Source organism: Labrus bergylta, chromosome 13 (assembly GCF_963930695.1).
Source record: "Labrus bergylta chromosome 13, fLabBer1.1, whole genome shotgun sequence".
In the NCBI taxonomy this organism is placed as follows: Eukaryota; Metazoa; Chordata; class Actinopteri; order Labriformes; family Labridae; genus Labrus; species Labrus bergylta.
Window position 1 is genome coordinate 322,339 of NC_089207.1, and position 12,966 is coordinate 335,304.

The 12,966-nt window shown below is 48.1% G+C and overlaps 1 protein-coding gene across 1 annotated transcript in view; it reads left to right on the plus strand.

Moving 5' to 3' along the window:
- Positions 1-603: 603 nt before the first annotated feature.
- LOC110004723 (aryl hydrocarbon receptor-like) overlaps positions 604-12,966 on the plus strand; it is a gene marked incomplete in the record, with an annotated part of 17,723 nt that continues 5,360 nt past the window's right edge. Inside the window, 1 exon segment of the mRNA XM_065962133.1 lies at positions 604-1,079. Within this exon segment, the coding sequence (XP_065818205.1) occupies positions 1,020-1,079 (60 nt within the window).

Here is a 12,966-nt window from a genome sequence, read left to right on the forward strand (position 1 = left end):
CTGGTCACTTCCTGTCAGCACCTGTGCTCCGTCTCTGGTCACTTCCTGTCAGTACCTGTGCTCCGTCTCTGGTCACTTCCTGTCAGCACCTGTGCTCCGTCTCTGGTCACTTCCTCTCAGTACCTGTGCTCTGTCTCTGGTCACTTCCTGTCAGCACCTGTGCTCCGTCTCTGGTCACTTCCTGTCAGCACCTGTGCTCTGTCTCTGGTCACTTCCTGTCAGCACCTGTGCTCCGTCTCTGGTCACTTCCTGTCAGCACCTGTGTGTCTTAGTTTGCACTTCCTGTCCTTGTCTCCTCCTCTCCCTTGCTTGTGTTGTTCTTACTCTCTGATGTTCGTCACTTTGGATAAAAGTTTCTGAAACATGAATTGTAGAATGTTTGGAGATTTACAGTCCAGGTGAAATCTGTGCGTCAGATATTCTCAAAGTTATTGTGGAAACTTTCTGCAAAAAAAAACTCAACCAGAGAACATTCCAACCAAGATGAAACTCATTAATATGTAACAAAAGCAGAAGTTCAGGCAACAAGCCACAAAGAGTCCAGTCCACCTTAAGAGTCAGCTCTGCACACACACTCTGCACACGCACACACACACACACACACACACACACACACACTTCCTGAAAACGCCCCGTGAGCGAGGGAAAGCAGGAAAACTCCAGTGACTCTGAGGACCCAGAATAACAATAAGACAGCTCAGCTGCTGATCCAAAGACTGGGGTGGGACATTCTACCCCGAGCCTGTCTGAAGTGACCCTGTACCCCCCTCACTAAACCCGGAGGCAGCTCTCTGCTCCACCGACACAAGGTCAGCAGCGCGTCCGCCCACAGGACTCCTCAGCGCGGCGTCAAACCTCCGCGGAGCCCGGCTGGATTTTGGACGATGGGAGTTTGAGTCAGTGGCTGACAAAGAGAAGGAGCAGCGACTGCATGGAGAGAGTCTGTGTGAAGGAGTGAATCAGGAATACTTCAGTCTCATATCGAGTTTGTGAGTGTGAAAACGAAGTGACACTTCACCATGTTGGGAACCCCGGGCTCTTACGCGAACAAGATGAGGAAGAAGCCTGTGCTCAAAAAGTGAGTCCTCAAACTCTGATATCATAACTTTAAACATGTTACCAGAACGTGTTTAACATGCAGGGAACACTGTGTGTGTGTGTGTGTGTGTGTGTGTGTGTGTGTGTGTGTGTGTGTGTGTGTGTGGGTTACGTTTCACTTGATGACGTGATTCCTCTGAAACTCATCCAAACGTCACATTTTGACGTTTTAAGTTCACACTTAACATCTGCCAGTGTTCAGATTTAATAAAAGTCTTTCTAACGAACTCTCAAGGTGCACAAGCTCTGCACCTGTCAACAGGTGAGCTGGGAAATCAAGTTTTATTGTTATGAAGGCTGGATGAATGAATAAAGATAATAAAACTATGATCTATAAATAAATCACTTGTAGGCTACATGCCAACAAAGACGCATGAAAGGACATGAAACTCTTTAAAAGGTGATATATCAACCTTACAGATTTATTGGAATGTAAGAGTGTTTTTTATTGCTTTGCGTTTTAATCATATATTCACAGTTTCCATTTAATGTCAAATTTCTTTATTGACTTGTTGTATTCGCAGTTTAGGAATCTACGTAAGCCCAAAGTGGACAAGCACCAAAACAATTTCTATAAGTCATGCTAACGAGTAAACTTTGTCTGATTTTTCGAGTTCTCGACTGATTCGTCTCGTTGCCCCGGTAACAAGATAATCACAGCAGTCTGATCAGCAGCTCAGGACAGAAAGTAAACATCGAGAGAGAAAACAAACAGCTGTTATCTGAAAGAACGAGATCGATTACAAAACATAACACATCCCACTAAGAATACACCTGTGTGTAGTACCTGTGTGTAGTACCTGTGTGTAGTACCTGTGTGTAGTACCTGTGTGTAGTACCTGTGTGTAGTACCTGTGTGTAGTGACTCTGTGTAGTACCTGTGTGTAGTACCTGTGTGTAGTACCTGTGGGTAGTACCTGTGTGTAGTGACTGTGTGTAGTACCTGTGTGTAGTACCTGTGTGTAGTGACTGTGTGTAGTACCTGTGTGTAGTACCTGTGTGTAGTACCTGTGTGTAGTACCTGTGTGTAGTGACTCTGTGTAGTACCTGTGTGTAGTACCTGTGTGTAGTACCTGTGTGTAGTACCTGTGTGTAGTACCTGTGTGTAGTACCTGTGTGTAGTACCTGTGTGTAGTACCTGTGTGTAGTGACTCTGTGTAGTACCTGTGTGTAGTACCTGTGTGTAGTACCTGTGTGTAGTACCTGTGTGTAGTACCTGTGTGTAGTGACTCTGTGTAGTACCTGTGTGTAGTGACTCTGTGTAGTGACTGTGTGTAGTACCTGTGTGTAGTACCTGTGTGTAGTGACTGTGTGTAGTGACTCTGTGTAGTACCTGTGTGTAGTGACTGTGTGTAGTGACTCTGTGTAGTACCTGTGTGTAGTACCTGTGTGTAGTACCTGTGTGTAGTACCTGTGTGTAGTACCTGTGTGTAGTGACTCTGTGTAGTACCTGTGTGTAGTACCTGTGTGTAGTACCTGTGTGTAGTACCTGTGGGTAGTACCTGTGTGTAGTACCTGTGGGTAGTGACTGTGTGTAGTACCTGTGTGTAGTACCTGTGTGTAGTGACTGTGTGTAGTACCTGTGTGTAGTACCTGTGTGTAGTACCTGTGTGTAGTGACTGTGTGTAGTACCTGTGTGTAGTACCTGTGGGTAGTGACTGTGTGTAGTACCTGTGTGTAGTACCTGTGTGTAGTACCTGTGTGTAGTGACTGTGTGTAGTACCTGTGTGTAGTACCTGTGTGTAGTACCTGTGTGTAGTACCTGTGTGTAGTACCTGTGTGTAGTGACTCTGTGTAGTGACTGTGTGTAGTACCTGTGTGTAGTATCTGTGTGTAGTACCTGTGTGTACAACCTGTGTGTAGTGACTGTGTGTAGTACCTGTGTGTAGTGACTCTGTGTAGTACCTGTGTGTAGTACCTGTGTGTAGTACCTGTGTGTAGTGACTCTGTGTAGTACCTGTGTGTAGTACCTGTGTGTAGTACCTGTGTGTAGTACCTCTGTGTAGTACCTCTGTGTAGTACCTGTGTGTAGTGACTCTGTGTAGTGACTGTGTGTAGTACCTGTGTGTAGTGACTGTGTGTAGTGACTCTGTGTAGTACCTGTGTGTAGTACCTGTGTGTAGTACCTGTGTGTAGTGACTCTGTGTAGTACCTGTGTGTAGTACCTGTGTGTAGTGACTCTGTGTAGTGACTGTGTGTAGTACCTGTGTGTAGTACCTGTGTGTAGTACCTGTGTGTAGTACCTGTGTGTAGTGACTGTGTGTAGTACCTGTGTGTAGTGACTGTGTGTAGTACCTGTGTGTAGTACCTGTGTGTAGTACCTGTGTGTAGTACCTGTGTGTAGTGACTCTGTGTAGTACCTGTGTGTAGTGACTGTGTGTAGTACCTGTGTGTAGTACCTGTGTGTAGTACCTGTGTGTAGTACCTGTGTGTAGTGACTCTGTGTAGTACCTGTGTGTAGTACCTGTGTGTAGTGACTCTGTGTAGTGACTGTGTGTAGTGACTCTGTGTAGTACCTGTGTGTAGTACCTGTGTGTAGTGACTCTGTGTAGTGACTGTGTGTAGTACCTGTGTGTAGTACCTGTGTGTAGTGACTGTGTGTAGTGACTCTGTGTAGTACCTGTGTGTAGTGACTGTGTGTAGTACCTGTGTGTAGTACCTGTGTGTAGTACCTGTGTGTAGTGACTCTGTGTAGTACCTCTGTGTAGTACCTGTGTGTAGTACCTGTGTGTAGTACCTGTGTGTAGTGACTCTGTGTAGTACCTGTGTGTAGTACCTGTGTGTAGTACCTGTGTGTAGTACCTGTGTGTAGTACCTGTGTGTAGTGACTCTGTGTAGTACCTGTGTGTAGTACCTGTGTGTAGTACCTGTGTGTAGTGACTCTGTGTAGTACCTGTGTGTAGTGACTCTGTGTAGTACCTGTGTGTAGTACCTGTGTGTAGTACCTGTGTGTAGTGACTCTGTGTAGTACCTGTGTGTAGTACCTGTGGGTAGTGACTGTGTGTAGTACCTGTGTGTAGTGACTCTGTGTAGTACCTGTGTGTAGTACCTGTGTGTAGTACCTGTGTGTAGTGACTCTGTGCTCTGGTTGGTTGGACCACCTTAAGAACGTGTTGAGCTCGAGTCTCGGATCTGGCATGGATATCTTCCCTCGCGCATTAATCACAATCAAGTTGGAGAGTCGGCTGCTGCTCTCACGCGATGCTCCGAGGAGGGAGGGGGGAGAGGAGGGGAGAGGGGGGAGGAGGGAGGGGGGAGAGGAGGGGAGAGGGGGGAGGAGGGAGGGGGGAGAGGAGGGGAGAGGGGGGGGAGGGAGAGGAGGGGAGAGAGGGGGGGGCAGGGCTCGAGGGCTCTGAGAGTATGTTATTGTAATGTGATACTGTACGGCCTCGCGCTGCATGGCTCTGTGCAGCCTGTTGCTCTCTGATTGGACCTCTTTGGGTTTTCTTTTCTTTCTTTTCTTTTGTCTTCAGAACAAACCAGACTTTACACCGTAACAAGGAGCAGAATACAAGTTACCTGTGTCAAACTGAACTGAACACACACAGGTGTGTTCAGGTGTACGCAGAAGAAGACGCCTTCATTGTTGCTTCATGTGCAAACTTACATTTTGAGGATCTTTTTTTACACATTTCTGTAATTTAATTCAAAAGAGAAACATTCAGCTGGTCCTGTAAACATCAGAAGAGAAGAGTGAAAGCATCAGTCGATCAGCATGTCTGATTAAAGCGCTCCAGTGCGTTCAGTTCCCAGTGTCAGACTGGATTCATTAAAAGGTGTCCTGTCTGCAGCGAGGACTGAGGTCTGCACAAAGACCTCATTCAGCCCGACTGTAAAGAGCTGTGGTCACTACTCAGGGGCATTCCCCGATCTGCCCGTCCACATTCCCTCCCTGGCCAGGAGGAGACTGACATTCCTCCTGTCAGTCTCCTCCTCTCAGTCTCCTCTCAGTCTCCTCCTGTCAGTCTCCTCCTCTCAGTCTCCTCCTGTCAGTCTCCTCCTGTCAGTCTCCTCCTCTCAGTCTCCTCCTGTCAGTCTCCTGTCAGTCTCCTCCTCTCAGTCTCCTCTCAGTCTCCTCCTGTCAGTCTCCTCCTGTCAGTCTCCTCCTCTCAGTCTCCTCCTCTCAGTCTCCTCCTGTCAGTCTCCTCCTGTCAGTCTCCTCCTCTCAGTCTCCTCCTGTCAGTCTCCTCCTCTCAGTCTCCTCCTCTCAGTCTCCTCTCAGTCTCCTCCTCTCAGTCTCCTCTCAGTCTCCTCCTGTCAGTCTCCTCCTCTCAGTCTCCTCCTGTCAGTCTCCTCCTCTCAGTCTCCTCCTGTCAGTCTCCTCCTCTCAGTCTCCTCCTCTCTGTCTCCTCCTGTCAGTCTCCTCTCAGTCTCCTCCTCTCAGTCTCCTCCTCTCAGTCTCCTCCTCTCAGTCTCCTCTCAGTCTCCTCCTGTCAGTCTCCTCCTGTCAGTCTCCTCCTCTCAGTCTCCTCCTGTCAGTCTCCTCCTCTCAGTCTCCTCCTCTCAGTCTCCTCTAACCCTAAACCAGAGAGAGAGGACAGTGGATAGAGTCAGAAACCAGAGAGAGAGAGAGGACAGTGGATAGAGTCAGAAACCAGAGAGAGAGAGGACAGTGGATAGAGTCTGAAACCAGAGAGAGAGAGAGAGGACAGTGGATAGAGTCAGAAACCAGGGAGAGAGAGGACAGTGGATAGAGTCAGAAACCAGAGAGAGAGAGGACAGTGGATAGAGTCTGAAACCAGGGAGAGAGAGAGGACAGTGGATAGAGTCAGAAACCAGAGAGAGAGAGGACAGTGGATAGAGTCAGAAACCAGGGAGAGAGAGGACAGTGGATAGAGTCAGAAACCAGAGAGAGAGAGGACAGTGGATAGAGTCTGAAACCAGGGAGAGAGAGAGGACAGTGGATAGAGTCAGAAACCAGAGAGAGAGAGGACAGTGGATAGAGTCTGAAACCAGAGAGAGAGAGAGGACAGTGGATAGAGTCAGAAACCAGAGAGAGAGAGGACAGTGGATAGAGTCTGAAACCAGAGAGAGAGAGGACAGTGGATAGAGTCAGAAACCAGGGAGAGAGAGAGGACAGTGGATAGAGTCTGAAACCAGAGAGAGAGGACAGTGGATAGAGTCTGAAACCAGAGAGAGAGAGGACAGTGGATAGAGTCTGAAACCAGAGAGAGAGGACAGTGGATAGAGTCAGAAACCAGAGAGAGAGAGGACAGTGGATAGAGTCTGAAACCAGAGAGAGAGGACAGTGGATAGAGTCTGAAACCAGAGAGAGAGAGGACAGTGGATAGAGTCTGAAACCAGAGAGAGAGAGGACAGTGGATAGAGTCTGAAACCAGAGAGAGAGAGGACAGTGGATAGAGTCTGAAACCAGAGAGCGAGAGAGGACAGTGGATAGAGTCTGAAACCAGAGAGAGAGAGGACAGTGGATAGAGTCAGAAACCAGGGAGAGAGAGAGAGGACAGTGGATAGAGTCAGAAACCAGAGAGAGAGAGAGGACAGTGGATAGAGTCTGAAACCAGAGAGAGAGAGGACAGTGGATAGAGTCTGAAACCAGAGAGAGAGAGAGGACAGTGGATAGAGTCAGAAACCAGAGAGAGAGAGGACAGTGGATAGAGTCAGAAACCAGGGAGAGAGGACAGTGGATAGAGTCAGAAACCAGGGAGAGAGAGGACAGTGGATAGAGTCAGAAACCAGAGAGAGAGAGGACAGTGGATAGAGTCAGAAACCAGAGAGAGAGAGGACAGTGGATAGAGTCAGAAACCAGAGAGAGAGAGGACAGTGGATAGAGTCAGAAACCAGAGAGAGAGAGAGGACAGTGGATAGAGTCAGAAACCAGAGAGAGAGAGGACAGTGGATAGAGTCTGAAACCAGAGAGAGAGAGAGAGGACAGTGGATAGAGTCAGAAACCAGGGAGAGAGAGGACAGTGGATAGAGTCAGAAACCAGAGAGAGAGAGGACAGTGGATAGAGTCTGAAACCAGGGAGAGAGAGAGGACAGTGGATAGAGTCAGAAACCAGAGAGAGAGAGGACAGTGGATAGAGTCAGAAACCAGGGAGAGAGAGGACAGTGGATAGAGTCAGAAACCAGAGAGAGAGAGGACAGTGGATAGAGTCTGAAACCAGGGAGAGAGAGAGGACAGTGGATAGAGTCAGAAACCAGAGAGAGAGAGGACAGTGGATAGAGTCTGAAACCAGGGAGAGAGAGAGGACAGTGGATAGAGTCTGAAACCAGAGAGAGAGAGAGAGGACAGTGGATAGAGTCAGAAACCAGGGAGAGAGAGGACAGTGGATAGAGTCAGAAACCAGAGAGAGAGAGGACAGTGGATAGAGTCTGAAACCAGAGAGAGAGAGAGAGGACAGTGGATAGAGTCAGAAACCAGGGAGAGAGAGGACAGTGGATAGAGTCAGAAACCAGAGAGAGAGAGGACAGTGGATAGAGTCTGAAACCAGGGAGAGAGAGGACAGTGGATAGAGTCAGAAACCAGAGAGAGAGAGGACAGTGGATAGAGTCTGAAACCAGGGAGAGAGAGAGGACAGTGGATAGAGTCAGAAACCAGAGAGAGAGAGGACAGTGGATAGAGTCTGAAACCAGGGAGAGAGAGAGGACAGTGGATAGAGTCTGAAACCAGAGAGAGAGAGAGAGGACAGTGGATAGAGTCAGAAACCAGGGAGAGAGAGGACAGTGGATAGAGTCAGAAACCAGAGAGAGAGAGGACAGTGGATAGAGTCTGAAACCAGGGAGAGAGAGAGGACAGTGGATAGAGTCAGAAACCAGAGAGAGAGAGAGGACAGTGGATAGAGTCTGAAACCAGAGAGAGAGAGAGGACAGTGGATAGAGTCAGAAACCAGAGAGAGAGAGAGGACAGTGGATAGAGTCTGAAACCAGAGAGAGAGAGGACAGTGAATAGAGTCAGAAACCAGAGAGAGAGAGAGGACAGTGGATAGAGTCAGAAACCAGAGAGAGAGAGGACAGTGGATAGAGTCTGAAACCAGAGAGAGAGAGAGGACAGTGGATAGAGTCAGAAACCAGAGAGAGAGAGGACAGTGGATAGAGTCTGAAACCAGAGAGAGAGAGGACAGTGGATAGAGTCAGAAACCAGGGAGAGAGAGAGGACAGTGGATAGAGTCTGAAACCAGAGAGAGAGAGGACAGTGGATAGAGTCTGAAACCAGAGAGAGAGAGGACAGTGGATAGAGTCTGAAACCAGAGAGAGAGGACAGTGGATAGAGTCTGAAACCAGAGAGAGAGAGGACAGTGGATAGAGTCTGAAACCAGAGAGAGAGAGGACAGTGGATAGAGTCTGAAACCAGAGAGAGAGAGGACAGTGGATAGAGTCTGAAACCAGAGAGCGAGAGAGGACAGTGGATAGAGTCTGAAACCAGAGAGAGAGAGGACAGTGGATAGAGTCAGAAACCAGGGAGAGAGAGAGAGGACAGTGGATAGAGTCAGAAACCAGAGAGAGAGAGAGGACAGTGGATAGAGTCTGAAACCAGAGAGAGAGAGGACAGTGGATAGAGTCAGAAACCAGGGAGAGAGAGAGAGGACAGTGGATAGAGTCAGAAACCAGAGAGAGAGAGAGGACAGTGGATAGAGTCAGAAACCAGAGAGAGAGAGAGGACAGTGGATAGAGTCAGAAACCAGAGAGAGAGAGGACAGTGGATAGAGTCTGAAACCAGAGAGAGAGAGAGGACAGTGGATAGAGTCTGAAACCAGAGAGAGAGAGGACAGTGGATAGAGTCTGAAACCAGAGAGAGAGAGAGGACAGTGGATAGAGTCTGAAACCAGAGAGAGAGGACAGTGGATAGAGTCAGAAACCAGAGAGAGAGAGAGGACAGTGGATAGAGTCTGAAACCAGAGAGAGAGGACAGTGGATAGAGTCTGAAACCAGAGAGAGAGAGAGGACAGTGGATAGAGTCTGAAACCAGAGAGAGAGAGGACAGTGGATAGAGTCTGAAACCAGAGAGAGAGAGAGGACAGTGGATAGAGTCTGAAACCAGAGAGAGAGAGGACAGTGGATAGATTCTGAAACCAGAGAGAGAGAGAGGACAGTGGATAGAGTCTGAAACCAGAGAGAGAGAGAGGACAGTGGATAGAGTCTAAAACCAGAGGGAGAGGACAGTGGATAGAGTCAGAAACCAGAGAGAGAGGACAGTGGATAGAGTCTGAAACCAGAGAGAGAGAGAGGACAGTGGATAGAGTCTGAAACCAGAGAGAGAGAGGACAGTGGATAGAGTCTAAAACCAGAGGGAGAGGACAGTGGATAGAGTCAGAAACCAGAGAGAGAGAGAGGACAGTGGATAGAGTCTGAAACCAGAGAGAGAGAGGACAGTGGATAGAGTCTAAAACCAGAGAGAGAGAGAGGACAGTGGATAGAGTCTAAAACCAGAGAGAGAGAGGACAGTGGATAGATTCTGAAACCAGAGAGAGAGAGAGGACAGTGGATAGAGTCAGAAACCAGAGAGAGAGAGGACAGTGGATAGATTCTGAAACCAGAGAGAGAGAGAGGACAGTGGATAGAGTCTGAAACCAGAGAGAGAGAGGACAGTGGATAGAGTCTAAAACCAGAGAGAGAGAGGACAGTGGATAGATTCTGAAACCAGAGAGAGAGAGAGGACAGTGGATAGAGTCAGAAACCAGAGAGAGAGAGGACAGTGGATAGAGTCTGAAACCAGGGAGAGAGAGAGAGAGGACAGTGGATAGAGTCTGAAACCAGAGAGAGAGAGGACAGTGGATAGAGTCTGAAACCAGGGAGAGAGAGAGAGAGGACAGTGGATAGAGTCTGAAACCAGGGAGAGAGAGGACAGTGGATAGAGTCAGAAACCAGAGAGAGAGAGGACAGTGGATAGAGTCTGAAACCAGAGAGAGAGAGAGGACAGTGGATAGAGTCTGAAACCAGAGAGAGAGAGGACAGTGGATAGAGTCTGAAACCAGAGAGAGAGGACAGTGGATAGAGTCTGAAACCAGAGAGAGAGAGAGGACAGTGGATAGAGTCTGAAACCAGAGAGAGAGAGAGGACAGTGGATAGAGTCTGAAACCAGAGAGAGAGGACAGTGGATAGAGTCTGAAACCAGAGAGAGAGAGAGGACAGTGGATAGAGTCAGAAACCAGAGAGAGAGAGAGGACAGTGGATAGAGTCAGAAACCAGAGAGAGAGAGAGGACAGTGGATAGAGTCAGAAACCAGAGAGAGAGAGCGGGGAATGACATGTGGAAAGAGGTCACGGGTGGAAGTGAACCCGGGCCTACCGCTCGAGACGAGAGTCTCAACACATGGGACGCCCCCTAACCATTGCGCCACCAGCGCGCCCCAGTCTCCTCAGTCTTAACAGTTTAAGATCGGGCTCGCAGATAAAAAAGGATGTTGTTCAAAATCCTTAAGGGAATTCTAACCTTTAAAAAAAAGATCTTCAATAATCTGCAGCTCGGTGCGCAGCCCCCCTTAAAGACCCTTCTTTCATCACTTCAGTGTTTGGTGTTTTAACAGTCTTTGGTGGTTCTATTTGTTATGAAGAGAAGCGGACCTCAGACCTCAGACCTCAGGCGGGTCAGGAGGTCTGACGGGTCACTAGGACTAAAACGTCACTAAATCCAATGTGAAACCGACTTCCTCGTCTCTCCGCCCTCACAGGTTGTTTTACAGGCTGCTGGGAAAACGTGGGTTAATTATAGTGTGAAAAGCTTTCTTTCGCCATGTTTTGACTTTTCTTAAAGCTGTAGGCCACGTTTAGACCACAACGATGAAGGAAGACGGTGACCTTTACTGTGTTTTGAAAACGGAAAAGACAGACCGGTTTCTGTGGCGGTGTAAACTAGTTCAGTGGCCATGAGCGAGTAGATGGACTACAACAACAATGGCCGACTCCTGAGTTGTGTTCCAGCTGCTCAGCCGGCATAAGAGAGTCTGATCCTGGGTGACTTAGTGGCCCCCAGCACGGGAGGTGTGTGGCGCGCTGTCTCCTGGAGGACGCCACTTTGAGCTCTGGAGCTCGTCTAGAACAAAGCTGAATAACAAACACAGCTAACGTGTGAGTCATGTTTACATTCAGCCTCTTCTTCGTTGGTTTTGTGGAGTTTGATGCAGCAGGACTTTCTTCTTCTCTCTGCAGAACTGACCCACTCTTCATCTTTATTCACAACATCTTCTTTACTGTTTGTTTTTTCCTCCCTGCATGGAAACCTCTCTGTCGGCTTTTCTAAACTATCCTGCTCAGCCAAACGTGTGTTTTGAAAGCCCGCTGTCCGTGACTCATCCTGTGGATCTGGCAGGACGGCAGGCGGGGGTGATGGGCGGGGGGGGGGGGGGGGGGGTCCGATTCCTGCTCCTTTAGAGACGCAGACTGAACTAGAGGTGAAACATCCTCCTGATGTCTGCTGCTCTAACCCGTGATCCGTGTCAAATCAAGGTGGCGAAACGGTCTGAATGCTGCCTTTTGTCTGCGTTTGGTATTTCTAGAGAGAGAGATCAGCCGGGCTGCGTTATGGAGAAGGTACGACGAGTTCATGACGCTGTCGCTGCAGAGGAAGACGTTTTATACCGAGCTGCTGCGTTAATGTGAATCAGGATGTTTCTCTCCTCTTCTCTGTGTTTCTGATGCTCTCCTACACGTTTCTGTTTCTGCATTCTGATCCACTTTTATTCTTTTGTGTCTTTTTCTGCTCAAACTTTACAAACATGATCTCATCTCATTACAGCACCCCCTGCTGGTGGGAGGAACAGAGCTTCGATTACTGGAGGCTTCACTTTTTCTGACTTTTATGAAGTTCAGTATTTTAATATATTTTGGATGTTTGGTGAGATGTTATGATGCTTTAATGTCCTCCACATGTTCGTGCACAGTGTGTGATGTCAGACGAGGTCGTGTTGTCTCCAGTCCAACACGGATTATGAAAAGAAGCTAATGGTCAGCTGTGCGTGCTTTATGAAGTTCTTCATGAGAAATAAATTGGACTTCCATCAGCCCTGAAATGTGTCGGCCCACTGGGAAAACGCCAGGTTTTCCAGATTGCCAGTCCAGCCCTGAATGCATCACTGGATGTAATCAGGGCTGACTTGGCCAACATGGTTTGGAAGCATCTGGTCTGAAGGTTTTGACTGAAGGGAAGTCGTCAGGGTTCTCTTGGTGGTCTGCATTTAACCAGAGCTGTCAAATAAGCTAAATCTAGCTGCATGCTAAGCTATCACATCCTAGCGCCATTCTCTCAGTTTAGGAGAGTCAGTTTTCAGATGACTCCCATAAGATCTTTATTTATGCAGAACAGGTCACCGTCCTCCAAAGTTTCTGATGCTGGATGAGGAAGTCTCTGTGTCTCTTCATGCAGGCGGTCTTTGACTCGGGTTGGATCCTGTATTTATGAACAGTGTTCGGCCCTTGATGTGTTTTATATGTTAAAAGGACAACGTTTCATTGTGATTTGAATAAAAGGTTATTGTTCCTTTATTTTGAAATAGACACAGGAAACAGGAAGTAGAAAGTGTGTAAACAGAGAAGGAGCATGGTGGTGTCTGTTTGGGTTTCCATGTTGAATGTCTAACTTTACACTCTTTCACTCCGATTCATTGTCATCTCGTCTACTTTGAAGAAGTCATTAAAGGAGCAGCACGCTCACTTCCTGTCTCTTGAAAAGGAGTTTGGCTGGTTGTTTATTTTAACAGAACAGTATAAAGCTCTGAGAGCGTTCCTCATCAAACACTCGTCATGTTGACTCACCTGAGCTGCAGAGTCTCCCTGAGTGAGGTCGACCTCCGAGCGGGTCTAATCGCTGCTCGTCTTTAATGAGTCACAGTGATCCTGATCCTGATCCTGATCCTGGACCTGGACCTGGTCCACACACTTTGATAACTCTGTCTTCTTCTTCTTCTTCTTTCCT